The sequence below is a fragment of the Notolepis coatsorum genome (assembly GCF_963971535.1).
Source record: "Notolepis coatsorum genome assembly, chromosome: 2".
NCBI classification, from domain to species: domain Eukaryota; kingdom Metazoa; phylum Chordata; class Actinopteri; order Aulopiformes; family Paralepididae; genus Notolepis; species Notolepis coatsorum.
The window spans coordinates 73,702,336-73,722,453 of NC_140166.1; the positions used below are offsets into that span (position 1 = coordinate 73,702,336).

At 42.0% G+C, this 20,118-nt stretch overlaps 1 protein-coding gene across 1 annotated transcript in view; it reads right to left on the reverse strand.

Annotated features, from left to right (window-relative positions):
• ahctf1 (AT hook containing transcription factor 1) overlaps nt 1-20,118 on the reverse strand; it is a 127,592-nt gene that overhangs the window by 100,288 nt on the left and 7,186 nt on the right. Inside the window, exon 2 of the mRNA XM_084308751.1 lies at nt 4,930-5,056. Coding sequence (XP_084164877.1) covers nt 4,930-5,050 — 121 coding nt within the window. The 5' untranslated portion in view covers nt 5,051-5,056. The remainder of the gene's footprint in view (nt 1-4,929; nt 5,057-20,118) is intronic.

The following is a 20,118-nucleotide window of genomic DNA, read 5'->3' on the forward strand; positions in this document are numbered from 1 at the left end:
ATCTTTTAATGCTTTAGATGCATTTTTTTGTTCGCTGGAAAAGGTAAGGTCAGTTTTGTCCATCCTTGGGTTCCAAATGGCATTAAAATCCGCACCTATTATATATGAGTACTCGGGATGGTTTAACATTTCTCCGGTTAGTGAAGTAAAGAAACCCACTTCGTACAAATTTGGGGCATATACCGCTGCCAACGCAATTTTCCTGTTATTGTGTATAATCCTAGCTATAGTTATGCGCCCCTCAGCATCCGACCATACCCCTTTCAATTCGATATTTAATTTGCGTCTGACGACTATGGCTACCCCTCTAGTTCTCGTAACAAAAGATGAGTGACTAATATTATGGTATATGTTATCCGCTAACGTATTTATGTCTTCCTCTAAAATGTGCGTTTCGCTTAATAGAGCCACGTCCACATGTTCTTTTTTCATCAGTGTGAGCACGCTTTTGCGTTTGTGTTGTTTGTTTATCCCACCGGTGTTCCATACCATTATATTCAAACTAGCCATAATCTATGCATGTTTTTGTGTAGTTTTTGGTAATGCTTCTGGAGTGCGAAGCTACAATAGATGTACATCCAATTAGTGAGGTCCCGTTGAGAGCTGAGCTTAAAAACATATATATATACAAATAAAAATCCCCTATTTTCCCCTCACCCAGAAAGTCGTACAGGCCTGTGTTCCAAAAACACATCCTCCGCGATTGACTCTCCCATAGTCCGCCGGATTGCCCAAAATGAGCATTGTAATCTTAATCTTCCTATGCTAATTGCCATAGGATCTAACATTTCCATTCTATTGCAATAGAATGTCGCTTTTGGTCTTGCACCTTCCCTTACTGTAATGAAGTATTGTGATAAATGACAAAAATAAAAAATAAAAAAAGAACAAACTTTCATCGACATATTCATTTGAACCCTCTACTAACGTGTGGGAAAAAAGGAAAAAAGGAAAAGATTGTAGAGCAATATTGACACCTTAATGTGAAGAACAGTGGAAAAGAACAATGTAAGGTAAAATATATATAAAAAATAGAGTAATGAGAAGAAAAAATTAAATAAAATAAAAATTAAAGGAAAGATATAGATAAGGAATGAGAGATAGAATAATTATCAACGTGGAGAAGCCACTAGAACCGAATTAACAGATTAGATAAGATAGATAAGCAGAGCCTTTTAGAGCTTCAATGTGCCAGTCACCATCAATGGAGTGATTACTTAAATTGTTAGAATAACCTTGTAGTGTTCATACGTTTAGGTGTGGTTAATTTTTAAAGTATTATTAAGGACAGATTGAACTTCATTCAATTGATTATCTCTATGTGTATACACACCGGATGTTTATTGTTAGAGTTGTAGGCCTTCGTTGTCATGGTGCCTTATATTCTAGAAGGTTGTAGAGTATACTAGTGCAATAGACTATTTTTATGTTCCAGAATGATCTAAGAGACCCAGGGCATTTGAGCGATAAACCCAGAATATTCCAGATAGATCTTTTTGCAATGATATGTATTTGTCTCCCCAGAGACCAGAGTCTGAAATTATAATGTATTACGAATCATATTATACACAGTACACATTGTTATAGACGGCTTGCATATCGTCTTCTACCTTGATGAACACAATAAAGTCATTCTAACACTGGTATACATTGAGAAAGAGGCTTATCTGTTTCCGGCATTGTCGTCCTGCCTTGGGTTATTAGCTCCATTTCGCTTCAGAAAATCCTCAGCTTCTTTAGGTGTGTATACACCAGACCTGAGGCCGTCACTGCCCACGAATGATAACAGCGCCGGGTATGATAACCTTGGCTTGTGACCAGATTTGAACAGCTTTTGCATCACCTCCTTGTATGGTAGACGTCGAATGATGGCTTCTTTGCTCAAATCTTCGTAGATAAATATTGGTTTATCACCATAATTCAGATTCCCACGTTGGATGCGAGCAAATTTGATGATGTCATCTCTTGTTGTAGTCTTCCGCAGAGTGACAATGATGACTCTTGGCCCGATGCTTCTATTCCCCCGAGAACCGATTCTGTAAACATGGTCCACTTCTGGTACTTTGTTTGGATCGTTGTTATCCAAAATCGTTGATAGCACTGTTGGAAAGTTGGCATCTTCGCAGTTTACTGTTTCATCAAGCCCCACAATGCGGATGTTATTCCGCCTGTGGTAGCGTTGGGATTCTAGTAGCCTCTCCGTCGCTTAGTTTTTAAGCACTTGTATTTCTCTCCGGTATTCTTCTTTCACACTTTCTATATCTTTTTCCATCTCTGTCATGCCACCTTCGTTCGCCTTGACTGCCCGTGTAATTTCTGTCACCGTATTCTCCACTGACGTGATTCGCTTTGACTGTGCATCGATCGCTTTCTTGACTTCTTCTAATTTCTCATCGATGCGATCGAATTTAGCATCGATGCGATCGAATTTAGCATCGACGTTTGCCTCGAGCGCCTTGATGTGTGTAATCTGTTCTTTCATCAGGTTAGACTGTTCTACCATCTGTTCTTTCATCTGGTTAGACTGTTCTACCATCAGGTTAGTCAGTGTGTTGAAATCGGGTGGAGTGGTAGTACTGCTTGCTTCAATTGGAGGCATAGATGCAGTGACGGTGACGGTGGAATCTTTTGCTATTGGTATTCTTTTATCCAGATATTTGGCTGCTCTCTCTTTCACGGAGCTTGATTCTGTCCCTTCTGTTATGTTGGTATCTATTAACTCTCTTTCGGGGACCGTAATCGATGGTCCCGGTAAATTTTCCTCTTCATTCTCCTCTTCGGAGCTTGTCGCCGTCGGCTCAGAACCAGCGTCGGTTAGGACGCGTCTTCTTAGTTTTATTACGTCCTGCGCCGCTGAAGTTACCGTAGTTTGTTTCCCTACCGTCCTTCTACCTTTAACCATTTTGTCTTTTGATATGGTTAGTAGAGGGTCTTATCAATACATACGATGTGGTCTATTCTCTTTCTTTACTGTCCAAATAATGTTTTTAAACGAAATTAGCGTTGGTGGGAGCGGAGCAATTGCAAAATGCGTGCACTACATATTGTGCTAAAACCGGAAGTCCAAGTTAAAATGTTATTATAGACTTTTTTTTTTTTCTTGTTTCTGTACTTGCATGTAATTTTAACCACCTTGACTGTTAGTTTCATTATGCATTATGTGTTGAGTACTGACTTTTAATAATTTTTGTTTTGCAATAATAAAAAAAAAATAAAAAAATTTAATTTTAATTTTTTTTTGGTTTCTCACTTGATTCGATACTCGGTAGTACCGACGTGTTTCGGTTCGGTGCCTCAAAAGTACCGAATTCGGTACCCATCCCTAATCTGCATAGTTGACTACTGCTCTGTCCTGTGACGGGAGGGTGTTCTGGCAGTGACATCACCTTCTAGCGACACGCCACACACACATTTGCAAGTTCAACAAAAATAACAAAGCCCTGTTGTGGTCCAGTTTTATATAGTTCTGTGATTCTATAGTAAACAGACGTATGAGATTCCGCCACAACTACAGTTAACAATGAAGAGGGACATGTGGAACTTTGAGGCAGCAGGACCAGCGATTAACAGTATTAACATGAGCTTGTCCAAAGATAGTTACATCAGAGAACTCATTTATTCACTAAATGGATCAAGGTTATTGAAGAATCCTGCATGTGACCAATAAGTACTTATTATTTACGTTACTTCCCCCATTAGGTTGCAGCTCGCTCACATTACATTGATCCATTGTGTCTGTGTCTGTCGGTTTTTAATTAATTTTCAACGATTTTTTGGGACACTTTGTTGGACAGGGTTGACTTGACGCTGTGTCCATCTCAGTCAGATTTGTGTCAGTTTTGACAAAAGTTCAGAGAGGGTGACATTTTGGAAAGTAATGCCTTCCGTCAAATTGCTATCCGTTCAGTGATGGATCAATGTACACGATGTTACGAATTTCTAGCGGAAACCCTGAATCTAAGTTTGTTCTTCTGTCTATATTAGCGTCATTCTGCATATTAAATGTATTGTGGTAGATTGTTTTTGAAAATTAAATGGTATTGCATAGGCTATATCTCATTAAAAAAATTAAGAATTAATATGACATGTAATAATTGATGATGACCAAATTTGTATGACCCTGTTCGTCATCATGACGGAAACGAGAAAGTGAAGCGTGACAGCTGTGAGATGCAGGATTTTAGTGCTCGGTGCATTGGGTAACGTTTCACACAGTTCAACTTGAGCAAACGGGTTCTGCGTTTTTCAACAGTTTGAGATAGTTGCATGGCAACAGTGAGAGTCATAACCAGGGCTGCTCCCAAGCATCTTCAAGTACTACAAGATAAAAAAGTGTTTTGGTAGGCACAAACAATAAGGGTCTTGAGCAAACACAGCAGAAGTAGAGAGTGGTATCCTTGGCCAGAAGTTCCTGTATAATATAACCGCTCATGCTTTGCATTAAAGAGGAACTTCACCAAAAAGATTTATTTTGCATATAATCTCACACATCCAAAACCGTTTTGCACACATTCATTTAGTTCGACAGCCACCAGTGATGTCATCGGGACATTGAATCCTCCTTGTGTTGTGTCAATTACAGCTCAATGAAACGAAAAGGTAGCAGTCCCTATAAGACAAGGTATTGCTATTTTCTCATCTACATCATTTCATGGAGCTGTAATTAACACAACACAAGGATTCACACTGTCAAACTGAATGAATGTGTAGAAAACTGAGTTTTTGGGTGTGTGTGAGATTATGTGCAAAATAAATCAACATTGTTTTTTGTCGAAGTGCCCCTTTAATTTGGGTAACTGGCTCCAGAGACTCAGTAGTACCCATCCCCTACCGGACATTTGAAAACGGTCAATTGAATAATAAAAAAAAGTTATTTTGGTGGAATAAGCTTGTAAGTGGCAGGTGGGGTGTGTTGTAGGTGGTGCTTACCGACAGTGAGCTTCCCACGCAGCACGGAGTCCAGAGTGATCTCATCCTCCCCCAGCGCATCTATGGTCACCCCTGGGAATGGCAGCAGGCTACTGGTGACCTGGGCAGTCAGCTCAGGCATTTTTCACTGCACACATACACACAACTAAATGTGTTACAGACTGCTTACTAGCATAGGAAGAATTAAAGGTTATATATGGTATAGAAAGCAAACATGCTTAAAGGAACATGGCAACATTTTGGGGAAATTAAATTAGTTTACCATCTTCTCCAGAGAGAGACAAGAAGATAGATACCAGTTCCCTCTCTGTGCGTTCAGTAGAAAGCTATCTGGCTGCATGTTAGCCTAGCTTAGCACACTGAATGGAAGCGGACAGTGACGGGTAGCCTTCGGGAGAGGTGTTGGACAATGCCTAGGCTACCCGTCACTGTCCGCTTCCATTCATTGTGATAAGCTAGGCTAACGTGCAGCCAGATACCAGTTCTCTGTGCGTTCAGTAGAAAGCTATCTATCTTCTCGTCTCTCTCTGGAGAAGACGATAAGCTAATTTCCCCAAATCTTGGCGTGTTCTTTTAATGCTTCGTTTCATTACTGTGCTAAAAATAAATGTGGTTAGATAAATATTTTAATCAACATTTGTAAACTACCGACATTGACTCAGACATTCTCTAGATACAGGTTGGCATCGTGTAGCCCAGGGAACCACGACTGCGGTTCAAAGCACAATGAAACATAACGTCGCCACAATGCACTGTGGTGCGCTAGGGCTGACCTTCGAATTTCTTTTTGGAATTCGAAGCTTCGAGATTAAAAAAAGAAAAAGATACATAAAAAAATATATATATGTTTGTTCAACTTTGTCAGTGCTGTAAAGTTTAAACCTTTTTAAATCTTAGACAAACGAAACACGCTTTCATGAAATATTGTAAGGTGTCATTTGAGGCTTTATAAAAGCAGCACAATAATGAACACAAATCTGTCAGTGCCGAGTCCGACCTCATCTTTGCTTGTTGTAATTAACAAAGAGGCAGAGTTGATTTTGCAACAACAAAAAAATTATACTTTTATTTCTCTCTTTTTTTAATATATTAAAATTTTATTTTCATATTCGAATCCCATGCCCATCGAACGAAGCTTCGAAGTATTTAAGACAGCCCTAGTGCGTTCCATCAACTGAGTTTAGCAACAGGAAAAATCTCATGTCCACTGCAAACCTTTTTATTTTCCCCCCATGTTGGCATCTTTTCTGTTTAGATTTGGTATAGTGAAGAGGGCATGCCTCTGAGCGCAGCACTGTGTTCTTCTCGTGTGCAGTAAGGGCTACCAAATGTCTGCTTCAAATAGATAGGTTTTACTTTTAAGACTCATAGCAACAACATCTATGATCTGGGTCTCCACAGGCCAACTTGAGACCTCTGGGTCCTCATCTCGTCTGAAACAAACCTCGCTGTCACGATGGTTACATTTGTCATTTCAATGCGATTTTCGAGATCTGACCATCTTGATGTTCTGCAATAGTGCAATGATAGCTTGGAAACTGTATTTTTGGATAGATGCCACCCCCCACCCCTTGACAAGGCAGACACGCAATTTAGTTTCTACAGAAAAACTGCTGATTCTAAGAGCTGTTATTTATTGTTGAAAATGTGTTATTGCTGCCGATTATATTATTTTACTATTTCTCATAGTTATGTTATATTAAGTATTGATAGTGGTTTTGATAAAGACTGGGATTGTTAATCTGGAAAACTATCAATATGGATAAAGGTTAACGATCCCCATTGGTATTGACCTTGATATAATACTGCTAGAAGCCTGTAGAGTGGAGAGCACATCATTACTGAATGTACTGTATACCTGCCGGGTTCACCAGGTAAAGTGGTTTCTCTCTTTTGCATCGTTAACGGTTTTGCCTCTGACTGCCCAATTATTTCACTGCTGATCGGTGTGACGCCCTGTATAGCCTTCAAATAACTCATTATTGAGTTAATTATGTTATGTTAATTATATTGATTTGTTATATTGTTTACACTGCTTTTACTACCTGTACCTCCCCTCCCCTCCATGCTGCTATGATGCCTGAATTTCCCCAAGGGGATCAATAAAGGAATATATTATCTTAAATGTATATTGTAGACCTTTTCATTTGCTTCTCTCTGAAATCAACGATCCACAAGATTTCCAAAAATGATACCGTATTTCTTCAGGGACTTGAATGTCTGATGGACTTGTAGCAGCGGTAACTAAGGAAACAGTGAATTTGGTCTACATTCATTTGACCTGCACTTCCTCTCCATCTCTTGATACTGCATTATGTTATGCAAACTGTGGCTGGATTGCACCCAAATTGAATTCTGACCTCAATGTTAAGTTAAGTCATACATCTCCGGATGCAGTCTGGCTCCTGAATCAAACGACATGGGCAACATTAGCCATACAAAATGTAGACCGATTTATGGCTGAGAACTTTTATAAAACAATCTATTCTGTGAAAGTGAGTGCAATGTTTTATTTAACCCTTTCACTACCACATTACCAAATGGTTAACCCTTTCACTGCGACACGACAAAGGATTCACCCTTTCACAAGCAGCACACTACCAAATAGTTAACCCTTTCACTGTGACAATACATAAGGTTAACCCTTTCACTGCCACTGTGCCACTCGACAAAGGGTTAACACCAACGGTCTGTAGTGAAAGGTTAACCTTCTGTAGTGCGGTAGTGAAAGGGTTAATATACCCCAGGTATCGCCGTCAGTCACAAAATATCCATAATCGTTCCGACTTCTAGACACCATAATCTAAGGCTAAGGGCCTCTCTGAGCTTTGTCTACTGGGCTTTGGGAGCCTGGATGTAGAACAAAAGAGGCCTTTCTTTTCTGTGACAGCCCCAGTTGTCAGCAGTTTGGCCTCAGCCTTGTAGCATAACAGCTGCAGCATGTTCAAGGCCTGCGGTATGTGATGCTCCTCTTGCTTGCCCTTGATTTTCAGAGAGACCCAGTGGTGTAATCAAGGGTACCGTATACACAGGTATATGGGGTATTATGCATGCCCCCTTCACTGCATAAGCAGAGACAATTCACCATGCAGCCAAATTACTAGGGATGGGCACGGGTAATGTCTTCCCAGATAGAGTACTCGCATGATTTACGCAAGTAATTGTAAAAGGGAAATCTATTTTTAAAACGCATCTTATAGTGCATGGCAGCAGCAATAACAAGATATTGTGCAGAGTGCAGTCACACATACACTAGGGCCCCTAGTGTGTGTGTGTGTGTGTGTGTGTGTGTGTGTGTGTGTGTGACTCTGCACAATATCTTGTTCTTGTTATGGGTGGGCACCGTGGGCGATATATCGAGTATTCTCGATGTATCGCGGCTTGTTCTACATGAGATGTAGATGTCTATTTTATCATGCCTATTTTATTACCCGTTTATTATGTCTATTTTATTATTTAGTATTATTGCACTTTGTAATCAAAGCGGGCATGGCCACAGGCATTTCACTGTATGCCCTGGTATGTATGTGACAAATAAACCTCTTGAATCTTGAATGTAGTAAATTAGTATATTGTGAAGATCGAGTATATGTTGTCATGCCAGTTTTTAATCCTCTGCGGCTGAGATGAGACTTGCTTTAGTGCAGCGCTTTCCTCTCATTTCATTATAGACAGACCAGCGCGGACCTTCAATGACATGCAAATGCAATTTAATTGAAATGACGTGAGCAACGGGCTAACGTTAGCCACTAAGCTAAAGACCTCTGAACAGGTCCTGCTGCATTATTATAAGCTAACTAAGCTAGCTGCTAAGCTAACTAACGTTAGCCACTAACCCTGGAAACACTCACAGCGGAGTGACTCCACAACACCAGTTCCATTAGTGAGGGTTATATTGACGAGGCTTGACAAGAGGTTCAAAGATAACTTCACATTTATTGGCTGTTCGTTTCTTTATCTCACTTCATGCATGGAATGGGCCCCTCCAGGTTCCAACTCCGTGTGTTGACTTCCTAGTGACATCACTCAACTACAGCAACTAAGACGCTCAAACTCAAACCTAATCAGGGCTTGACATTAACACTTTCAGTGCCCAGCAGGGGGCGCACATTTAGTGCTTGAATGCCCACCATCCACTTCAATGTTAGCGGTAATATCGCATAATCTATGTTTTAAATTATGGCTATGTGTCTAATCTGCCCGTCGCTTATCAATGACTCATTTTCCAGTCAACATTGTCGAAGCGGAGGCGGCTACGTGGTGCAGTGTGCAAGGCGCTCACCACGAATACTGGAGACGCTGGGTTCGCCTGTTCGAGCCCAGCGCTCCACATTGCTTTCAGTTTAGCTGGTCGTCCGTACTAATACACATTGGCAGTATTAGGGGATGGGAAACTGATGGGTGGGGATCGGGCGTTGTGGACAGACACTCCTACAGGTCGGTTGGTGCGCCTGCGCAGTAGAATCAGGAAGCGATGGGGGCGGCGCCCCTCCAAAGCGCAGACCCCTGATGCTGAAAGATCGCGCCGCGCAGGTGAAAAGATGCGACTGGCATGGAGATGTTTACCTTCTTTGCAGGGCTATAACTAGGGGTGCACCGATATGAAAATTGGCCACCGATACCGATACCGATTGTTCAACTAACACAATCGGCCGATACCGATACCGATACCGATAATTGTGGCAAAAAATAAGTATTTTTAATTTTTTTTTATTTTTTTTTTTATTTTTTTTAATTTTTTTAATGAAACTACTGTATATTTGTATGTGTGTTTGTATTTGTAGGCCTCTTTACTTACTTAAAAAAGGAAACATCAAGAAATATGTTTATGGTATCACTGATCCCTCTCCCAGTATCGTCTGGCGGCCTGCAGAGGGATACTATTTTCTCATTCTGGCGGCCTGCAGCGGGATACTATTCTCTCAACCAGAGCTTTCAACCAATGCAATGGAACCATTTTGATTGACAGTCGATTCGGCCAATTACGCCACACCGCTAGCACCCACCTCCTGCTTACCACCAAGCGAATATTCATTTTTCTACTTCGGGGCATGCCGCCATTGATCTGCTTGCGTCGCGAGAATGCGAGTCAAACTTAGAACCACAACAAGCTAATACGTTAGCTGCCCGGCAGTGCCCGCCGACCAGCGCGCTCCACAGGATGGCCAAACGAGACACAATGATTTTACTGCAACAAATTTTATAATAAAACAAAGCCTTTCTATACATTTGTCTGGTTGAAAACTTTATTAACAGATTGCAGAATGTGTAGTTGGGTACGGAATGAGCAACGGAATGTAACCGAGCTATGCACGGCTTGCTTGCTATCTTCGGGTAAATACTATGCTGATGTAATTGAACGTGTAACTAACTATAATAACGTTAATGCCACAAAACGAATGTTTGTGTCATTTTAACAGCAGATACTTTCTTAAATGCCATCCTCCCGACAGAGCGGTGTTGATGGGGAGCTCTGATGGATTCGCTTGGTTGTGTTATTAACATTGAACAGCTAACCGAAAGCTAGGGTTAACTAATGTTAAAGGTTTAGCCATAACGTTACGTTGGCTAAAGTTGGGGCTATTCTTAATCCAGTAATAATGGCTGCAGACCTGCAAGCAAAGTACAGCAAGTTGGCAAAGGAGTATTCCAACGTAAATCACATTTTCACCAGTAACGTTAGTCTTCTGCCTCCCGGCTATGAACGGACTCGGAGTAATGCCTTGCTGCTATGGGTAATAATAATATGCTGATGTTATTGTCCGTGTAACACTAACTATATAACGTTAATGCCACAAAACGAATGCCTTGTTAATCATAAATAGTAACTTTGATGCAGTAGCTTGTGTGTGTGTGGGGGGGACGGCGGGCGTTTTGCAGGTAGGTCGCGAGTGAATTTTTTTTTTTTGCCTTTTGACGCTACACAAATGGATGGTTAGTTATCGGCGACTGCTATCGGCACATTTGAGCTTATCGGCCGATAGGCCGATAGCAGTCAACAAGGCACTTATCGGCCGATACCGATACCCGACCGATATATCGGTGCACCCCTAGCTATAACTTTTTAAATTGTATTGCTAAATTGACATTACTATGGCCCATTCAACATCGATTATCTATCGTTCAGGATGTAGGAACGTTTTACTTTTTCATTCACACATTTATACGAAAATACCGTCTAGAGTATAAATATGTTTTTATTAGTGATGCACGATATATCGGCCGCCGATATAATATCGGCCGATATGGCCGTTTTTTTACACATCGGTATCGGTCCGATATCAAGATGGGGCCGATATCCGATATTAAAAAAAAAAAAAAAAAAAAAATTAATTTTTTTTTTCTTTTTACATGTTTTGGCCTTAAATAGTTTCAAAAATCAGTCATTTCTGAAAATAAGTTACAAAAGTAAAAAAATTATGCGTTAAAAAAGTGTTTTCTATACAGAGATATCGACATCGGTAAATATCGGTATCGGCCAGAACAGCAATATTAATATCGGTTATCGGTATCGGCCACAATTTTCACATCGGTGCATCACTAGTTTTTATCGTTTTCTGCAGTAATTCCTAGAACGTGAGATATAGGCATAAATGCATATATTAGATTATCAAATGCTGTTTGATACCGATCCACGCTATATTAAAAATGTCAACTGTACATGGTCCTAAACGTTATGACTGATCATGCGCGGGCAGGGAGCGAAATTAACTTTTTGAATCACCGGCCAGTGGCGGGTAGATGGGAAGAATCTACCCGCCAAGCATATTTCTTACCTGCCAAATCTTTTTGATTAAGAATATATATATATATATTTTATATAAAAAAAAAAATTTAAATAAAATATATATTATATAATCATACTTGTAGTTGTATTATCTGCGAGACATCGCCACCACGCAATAAGTCAAAATGCTCGCTATCCGCAAACAGCTCCACTGTCTGTGTGTATACTTGAGTAGCCTCCAGCTCCAGCAAGGATTCTCCGGCGATGCAGCTAGACCCTATACTAATACTCTACATTCAGCATGCAAGGATTCTCCGGCGCTGCAGCTGGACCCTATTGGTATAATATTGCGGTTCTTTGGTCTAATCACATTCATCAAGCCCTCAGCTAGAATACGCATTGAATCAATGTTTGGACATTGATATCAGGAGCTATCTGTAGCTACTGCTAGCCCGCTAGATAACGTTAAGACAATTTAGTTTACTGGGACATATAGATCTAACCATTCTGAGAGCTTAACGTTAGCACTAGATGCTGCGGGCGAGCTGCTATCATTCTGAGAGCTTAACGTTAGCACTAGATGCTGCGGGCGAGCTGCTATCATTCTGAGAGCTTAACGTTAGCACTAGATGCTGCGGGCGAGCTGCTATCATTCTGAGAGCTTAACGTTAGCACTAGATGCTGCGGGCGAGCTGCTATCATTCTGAGAGCTTAACGTTAGCACTAGATGCTGCGGGCGAGCTGCTATCATTCTGAGAGCTTAACGTTAGCACTAGATGCTGCGGGCGAGCTGCTATCATTCTGAGAGCTTAACGTTAGCACTAGAGCTGCGGGCGAGCTGCTATCATTCTGAGAGCTTAACGTTAGCACTAGAGCTGCGGGCGAGCTGCTATAATTCTGAGAGCTTAACGTTAGCAGTGGCACTAGAGCTGCGGGCCGCTCTGTGTTGATACGAGCAGAAGCCAATAGTATCCCGCTGCAGGGCTGGCCCGGCTGGGCGGATATGACTCGTTGCCACGTTTTTTTTCAAAATAAGAATATCATACGAACCGAATGCTGCTAACTGCCGGAGCCATCGATATTATGACTCTAGCTGCGCTTGGGCCGGAAATGAGACCCGCACAGATTTTCAAAATAAGAGTATCGTTATGAACTACACGTCTACACGCCACACGGCGGGCAGGGCTCTCAGTGGCAAGCGCCAAAGGTTAAAAACTGAGCGCCCCTGGCGGGCGGCGGGCTTTAATTTCGCCCCCTGTGCGCGGGTGAACGGGGGGGGTCGTTTATAATTCCATGATCGTCGTTAAATGATTTATGTAGTATGGGTGATATATAGATCAGAGCAGTTTGCATCGATAATAATAAACAAAAACTAGAGATGTTCCGATACCATTTTTTCCTTTCCGATCCGATTCCGATACCTAAGCTTTGGGTATCGGCCGATACCGATACTTATCCGATACCAGTGCATACATTAAAAAAAAAACGATTTTATTTAAATTATACTTTTTTTTATTTTTATTTTATTTTTTACATATACGGTTTTATATATACTGTTTTTTAGTAATAACTAGAAAGTAATGGTATTTATTCAACAACAGGTGATTGTATAGATTTGTATTAGTATCATTAATCAATGAGTATGGGGCTGCAGCACTGCAGATATACCCTAATCCAATGATCCACACGGACATTAGACAGTGTTGCACTCGCTACCCAGTGGCTCTGCAGATATACCCTACTCAGTATGTAAGCTAGTAGCAGATAGAACGTGCATGTTGTGATTTTCTATGCAAAATAAATATTCAACATTCTCTTTTGAGACTCCGCCTCAGACTCTTATCATTTGGCACTAAAAGCTAAACAGTCACCGATATGGCTGTTGTCATTAATTGTGTACGCGAGGTGGTCGATCAATGACTACGTTAACGAGCTAGGTTAGCTAGCATGAGCTACCGGTATATGGAAAGACTGTAACGTTACTGGTGACATTGTGATTTAACTTGGAATACTCCTTTGCCAACTTGCTGTACTTTGCTTGCAGGTCTGCAGCCATTATTGCTGGATTATGAATAGCCCCAACTTTAGCCAAGGTAACGTTAAAGCTAGCTTTCGGTTAGCTGTTCAATGCTAATAACACCAGCCACCAAGCGAACCCATCAGAGCTCCCCGTCAACAGCGCTCTGTCGGGACGATGGCATTTTAAGAAAGTATCTGCTGTTAAAATGACAAATGGCAGGCGGTTAGGTGGCGTAGCGGAGATTGCGTTCGTCACCAACCCCGGAGCTTCGAATCCAGCTCACAGCTCCGGGGTTGTCACCAGCTTGGCTGGCCGTTCACACTAAGGGCCCTTTCTCACTCACTGCTCTGTGTCGAATCAGACCCGGCTCGCATCAGAAAAGGGTGTGTCTGTCTGAGTGAGAACGCTGTCCCCCGTCCCCCGCTGATTCGTCCCCGGGGGGCGCAGAACCTGGGCCGCTGAAATAGGTGGTCTCAGGTGCGCGCTAGTGTGGGGGCGGTTAGGCCTGGCAATTTTGTTTGCCATTGCTATGTCTATACATTGTTCGAATGCATTTATTTCTATTAGACCAGTGGTGCCCAACCAGTCGGCCGTGGTCGACCAGTAGATCAATGACATGCAATATAATTGCCACAAGCGATGGGATAATGTTAGCTTCTGAACAGGCTAGCTAACTAGCGTTAGCCGTTAGCCATTGCTGTATACTATACTTTCTTGTTCGAATGCATTTATTTCTATTAGACCAGTGGTGCCCAACCAGTCGGCCGTGGTCGACCAGTAGATCAATGACATTCAATATAATGCATATAATCGATGCAGCAATGTTACTAGTAAAGGCTAAGCTAACTAGCGTTTAGCCGTTAGCTTAGCGCTATCGTTAAAACGCTCAAAAGCGGACTCTACAACACCATCCATTCGTGATAAAATAGGGTGGGTTATATTGACAAGGCTTGACAACAGAGGTTCAAATATAACTTCATATTTATTGGCAATTTGTTCATTTATATCATCATCCAGTCTCCGCAGTAGTGTTAAGACACTTCCTGTTTACATTTTCGAACGTGACATCATCGCCTACGGCAAGCGTAAACGCTCAAAAGGCAAACCGTAAACAGAACCCGAAGCGAACCAAGACCGCAGTGTGTACACAAACTAGAGGGGAGAGGGGGGGGGGGGGGGAGTTCGCATCAGATTCGGAACGGGGCCAGAACGGAACGGAATAGAAACGAATAGGTGAGTGAGAAAGGGCCCTAATACAATTGGCTGTATTAGAGGGTGGGAGCAGCTGGCGGGGTGGGTCCGGGTCGTTGTAAACAGCGACTCCTACAGTTCGGTCGGGGCGCCTGCTAAGCGCGGATAGGACCTGAGTGGGATAGTGTGATCCTTCCACACGCTACGCCCTCTCAGGGAGGATCCGCGCTGCCAGGTGAAAAGAAGCGGTTGATTGGCTGGACGTGTGTCGGAGGAAGCACGTGATAGCCTCCACTCTCCCAGATGATCCGACTGTGGAGGCTAAGTGCGCAGCGACCAGGAAGGGGATTGGGAATTGGCATACGACTAACATTGGGATGGGAGAAAATCGGAGGAAAATGGAGGGGGGAAAAGATCAAATAAAAAAAATTAAAAAAAATGACAAATGGCATTGACACTTTAATTCACGGTCGATTAAGCACACGTTTGTTTTATAATGCTCACTCAACAGACCGCAGTGTTGTTGATAAATTACGTCATATGGTATCGGAGCGCAGCATTAGAGCAGCATCGGCCGATACCGATACCAGCATTTTAGGCAGTATCGGCGGCTTTTCCGATACTGGTATCGGTATCGGAACAACTCTAACAAAAACGATGAAAGTCACGGCAGCCTCCTCTTACCGTTGGGCGATGATACTGGAGCAAACAGATCCCAGTTATTTGATGGGGATCGAGGCGATCCATTTCCGGTTTGTATAATACTAATACACGCCCAAATCATGCCGATTATTGAGTTATGGCAGCGATCCATATCCACGGTGTGTGGCTAGAGTCCTGGGATGATATGCGAGTGGCCGGACGTAATTAGGAGACGCACCGAGATCCAACCGGCATATCCGGTTTGGCAACTCGCAGATCATCCACCAGGTGGCAGTATTGAAGCGTTGCAGAGTTGTGCTGAGTCCCACAGCATCAGACAAGGCTCCGTGAGTGAAATATGAATACCATGGCGAAAATATGAAATATGATCACAATAACGTCGTACGCCGTGATCTGGCAGAATTAGCATGAATTTGAAACGCGTCGTACAGCGTGATTGGCGCAGAAAGTGTTAACGTTATCGGGTTTATCGGGATGCTGTCATAATTGCTGATATCGGCCCGATAATTATCATGCATCCCTACAAAATATTGTTATTGTTTTGGTGGTTTTGTTGTTACCTGTTGATCTAATGTGCCTATTGTTAAAATAAATTATTTCAAATAAAAATACGATTATTTATTTGAATGGTGTTTTTTATGGCAATAAGTTAATAACAACTATAGGCGTAGACCAGGGTTTAACCCCTGGTCGTCGAGAGAGGGGAGATGAGAAAGATAAGCTGGTGCTGATGGGGAGTGAAGATGAGCTGGAGGACTGATCATACAGTATATATACCCCACACACACAAATGCACACACACTGTGCTTAAGTTATTAAATCATAATAATTGTCCAAATCTCTTGTCGGTTTTATTTATTTTTTTAATAGGCCTTTATTTTCACAAGTACATTTCGGACAAGTACATTTAGCCTTCGGACAAGTAAAATATCTGAGCCACTTGTCCTCCGAATCTGTGACACAAACAAGCACTTTGTGATTAAAAAAGATATATATATATTATATAGATAAAAATCAAGCACCCTCAAAAACCACTCGAGTTCAGTTGAAACGGCGAGTAATCGATTATTCACGCCCATCCCTAATATCAAAAGGCCCTTTTGTCATTTTCATAATTTAACGGAGCAAAATGTATTAATTCCTGGAATATGTGACATCGTAATGACATCACACATTCCATCTCTTTAACTCAATAACTGTCAAAACCAAATTAATTTATAGGAGACGGTTTGCAGTTTTGGGATATTTGTGAGATTGTGGGCATAATACAAATATATATATATTTTTTGTTTCTATAATTATATTGGAAATTTGGAAGGCACAGAGTTAACGAGTTACCTCGTTATATTGACGAGGCTTGACAACAGAGGTTCAAAGATAACTTCACATGCTATTAGTTTCTTTATCCCTCTGGCTGCTCCCGTTTCCAACTCTGTGTTGACAATGACATCCTGGTGTGACATCATCAACTACGGCAACTTAGGCCCCGTCCACACGAACGCTGGGTTTAATGTAACCGTGATTGTATGTGCGCAGTTGCACTGTTCGGCCACACACAACCGGGGATTTGCTACACTGCAACCGCGGTCTTTTGAAACCGGTGGCCAGGGTGGAGTTGTGCGGTTTTGCAGTTGCGTGTGGGCATAGCAACCGAGGTTATTCCCAGTGTTTACAGCAGAGCTGTCGCAATTATTCCCCATGTTCACGGCAGACCGCGGGGTAGAGATTAGAGCAGAGCCAACTACACCAGTGTTTACAGCAGAGCTGTCCCAAGTAGCGTTATATGAAAATGATTGTAACAAACTTTTGTTCAAAACGTATCGTCTGTGTTGAAGAGTGTTGTGATCGACTGATGTCTGTTGACGCTCAGAGTAAACATGTAGCTGCAGCTAAACTAAACTCATGTGTTGTCAAGTTATTGTTATAAGGAACCCAGTCCAGACTGCATCCTCATAACAATTGTTTGTATTGAGCCGTATTGTATTGTACCCATTCTGCAATGTGTTAAATAACGTTTGCATCCATTCATTATACTAGCGTTAACGTTACATTATTACGTTAGCATTTAAGCTATATACTATACATAGAGAATGCCATTGACATTAGCATGTGTAGCTAACAACACCGGAGATCTTTTTTGTGAGACTAAACTATCCGCTCTTGGTGGTAAATTGTGTTGCTGATGGTTTTGTTTCATCAACAAAATGAGAGGCAGAACACAGTGAATGTATCCGTTTGTTTATTGCAGTTTCTTTCTTTGCTGAAAATATATGTTCCGTTGGCAAAATGATCAATAGGGTCCAGCTGTGCTTCTAAACGGGAAGTTTACTTCTTCTTCTTCAGTAAATTAATGGCAGATCGCGACCCAACGGGAAGTTTAGTGAGCGTTCAGTCTTTTCTGATTGGTTGAAATGGCCTTCATGTCTGAACAACATCGCCGCCTACTGCTTTGGCATTGTATTACATTGTACTGAATGTATCGGTTGCTGGGTTCCAGCTCTGCCTGTGAGTACGCAGTTATACACGGTTGTCCACCTGTGTTCACCGTGTGGACGGAGTTTTATTTTTTCAAACTTCGGTCATATTAAATTCAAACTCTCGTGTGGACAGGGCCTTAGGACGCTCAAACCTCAAACATCACGCTCTCTCGCTCTCTCTACATTGGCAAACATGTACACTAAAGTTAAGTTATGTTGGAGTTTTATTGTGTTTGAGTTGTTTACGGGAAAGAAACCGCCTGTCCTGCTGTAGTTTTTATTTTCACTTTGTGCCACTCGATTTTATTGTATTTCATGAAAAAAGTGTTTTTCAGAGATGGAAGTAAAGATAAATGAATAATATACTGTGATATATACCGTTACCGTCTATGCTTCAAATCAGGGTTCGAAATTAACGGGGGCTTGGGGCAAAATGCCCTCGAAAATTTACCAAATGCCCTCGAAAATCAGTTAAGGGGGGCAAGAAAAGCCCCTGACAGTTTACTAATTATATATATAATTATATATATGCTCTACAGTGCGAGCATTTCCCTCGTATTTGCCCCTAATAATATGTGTGTGTGCGAACCGGAAAAATCATTTACTTGTTGCAGTGTGCGAGATGAGTGAAGATTACAAAACAGCTCCGCTGTTAATAGTTCAGAAACTGGACTGAAATTCAGTTTTTGGGTGGAATGCAAGGAGGGAGGGAGGGAGGCGGGGCCCGCTGCGTGTTACAGGGTGCTTGAGAGGTGCGAACGCAGACAGACAGAGAGCTCTGCTCTGCTTTCATCAAGCATGCATAGTGTAACTTAGGCCCCGTCCACACGAACGCTGGTTTTAATATAACCATGATTGTATGTGCGCAGTTGCACTGTTCGGCCACACACAACCGGGGATTTGCTACACTGCAACCGCGGTAGGGGTGGACGGTATAAACGGTATACGGTATAAACGGTATGAATTTGCTCTACGGTATGGATTTTGCCTATACCGTGTAACCGGTAGTGCAGCTCTAAAATAGCAATGACGTCATGTAACCACAGCGCGACTATTTCACTCGCATTTACCCCTAAAAATAGATAGAATTAGTCATAGATAATAGATATGTGCGAACTGGAAAAAGTTATTTAGGAGGCTTCGCGCAGTGGGCGTGCCAGCCCCTCCCGCACGCATGTAAACACGGGTCTACTAGTAGTCTAGTGGGACGGGACGTCTCCCTGAGCTAACGTTAGCTTAGCTACCGTTACAAAATGACCCAGTCAACTATTCACTTTTAGTTTAATACATGATGAGGCATTGTCTAACCGAACGGTATCTAGTCGGCCAGCTACCGATAGCTCCTGACATCAACAAACGCTCCATCAAGTCTAGTAGAGAGTAGACGTGTATGATAGCTCCGTTAGCCGTTAGCTCACGTTAACGCAAGGTAGTTCACCGTTCAAAACTAACTGTCCCATTGAACTAAATAATTCACTGAGGCGTTGTATTAACGTTATATATCCGGCTAGCAGTAGCTACAGATAGCTCCTGATATCAATGTCTTATAACACTGATTCGATGCGTATTCGAGCTGAGGGCTTGTGAATGTGATTTAACGTTATACCAATACTAGGGCCCAGCTGCAGCGCCGGTGAATCCTGGCCGTAGCTCGAGGCTACTCGAGTATAGGTCCAGCTGCAGCTCCGGATAATCCTGGCCGTAGCTGGAGGCTACTAATGTACACACAGACAGTGGAGCTTGTTGCGTGGTGGCGATGTCTCGCAGATAATACAAGTACAAGTCTAATTATATAATATATATATTTTATATATATAAAAAAAAAATTATATAAATTTTTTTTTTTTTTTTATCAAAAACGATGATACCGTGATATATACCGTTACCGTCTATGCTTCAAATTATACCGTGATATAAATTTTAGACCATACCGTCCACCCCTAAACCGCGGTCTTTGAAACCGGTGGCCAGGGTGAAGTTGTGCGGTTTTGCAGTTGCGTGTGGGCATAGCAACCGAGGTTATTCCCAGTGTTTACAGCAGAGCTGTCGCAATTATTCCCCATGTTCACGGCAGACCGCGGGGTAGAGAGATTAGAGCAGAGCCAACTACA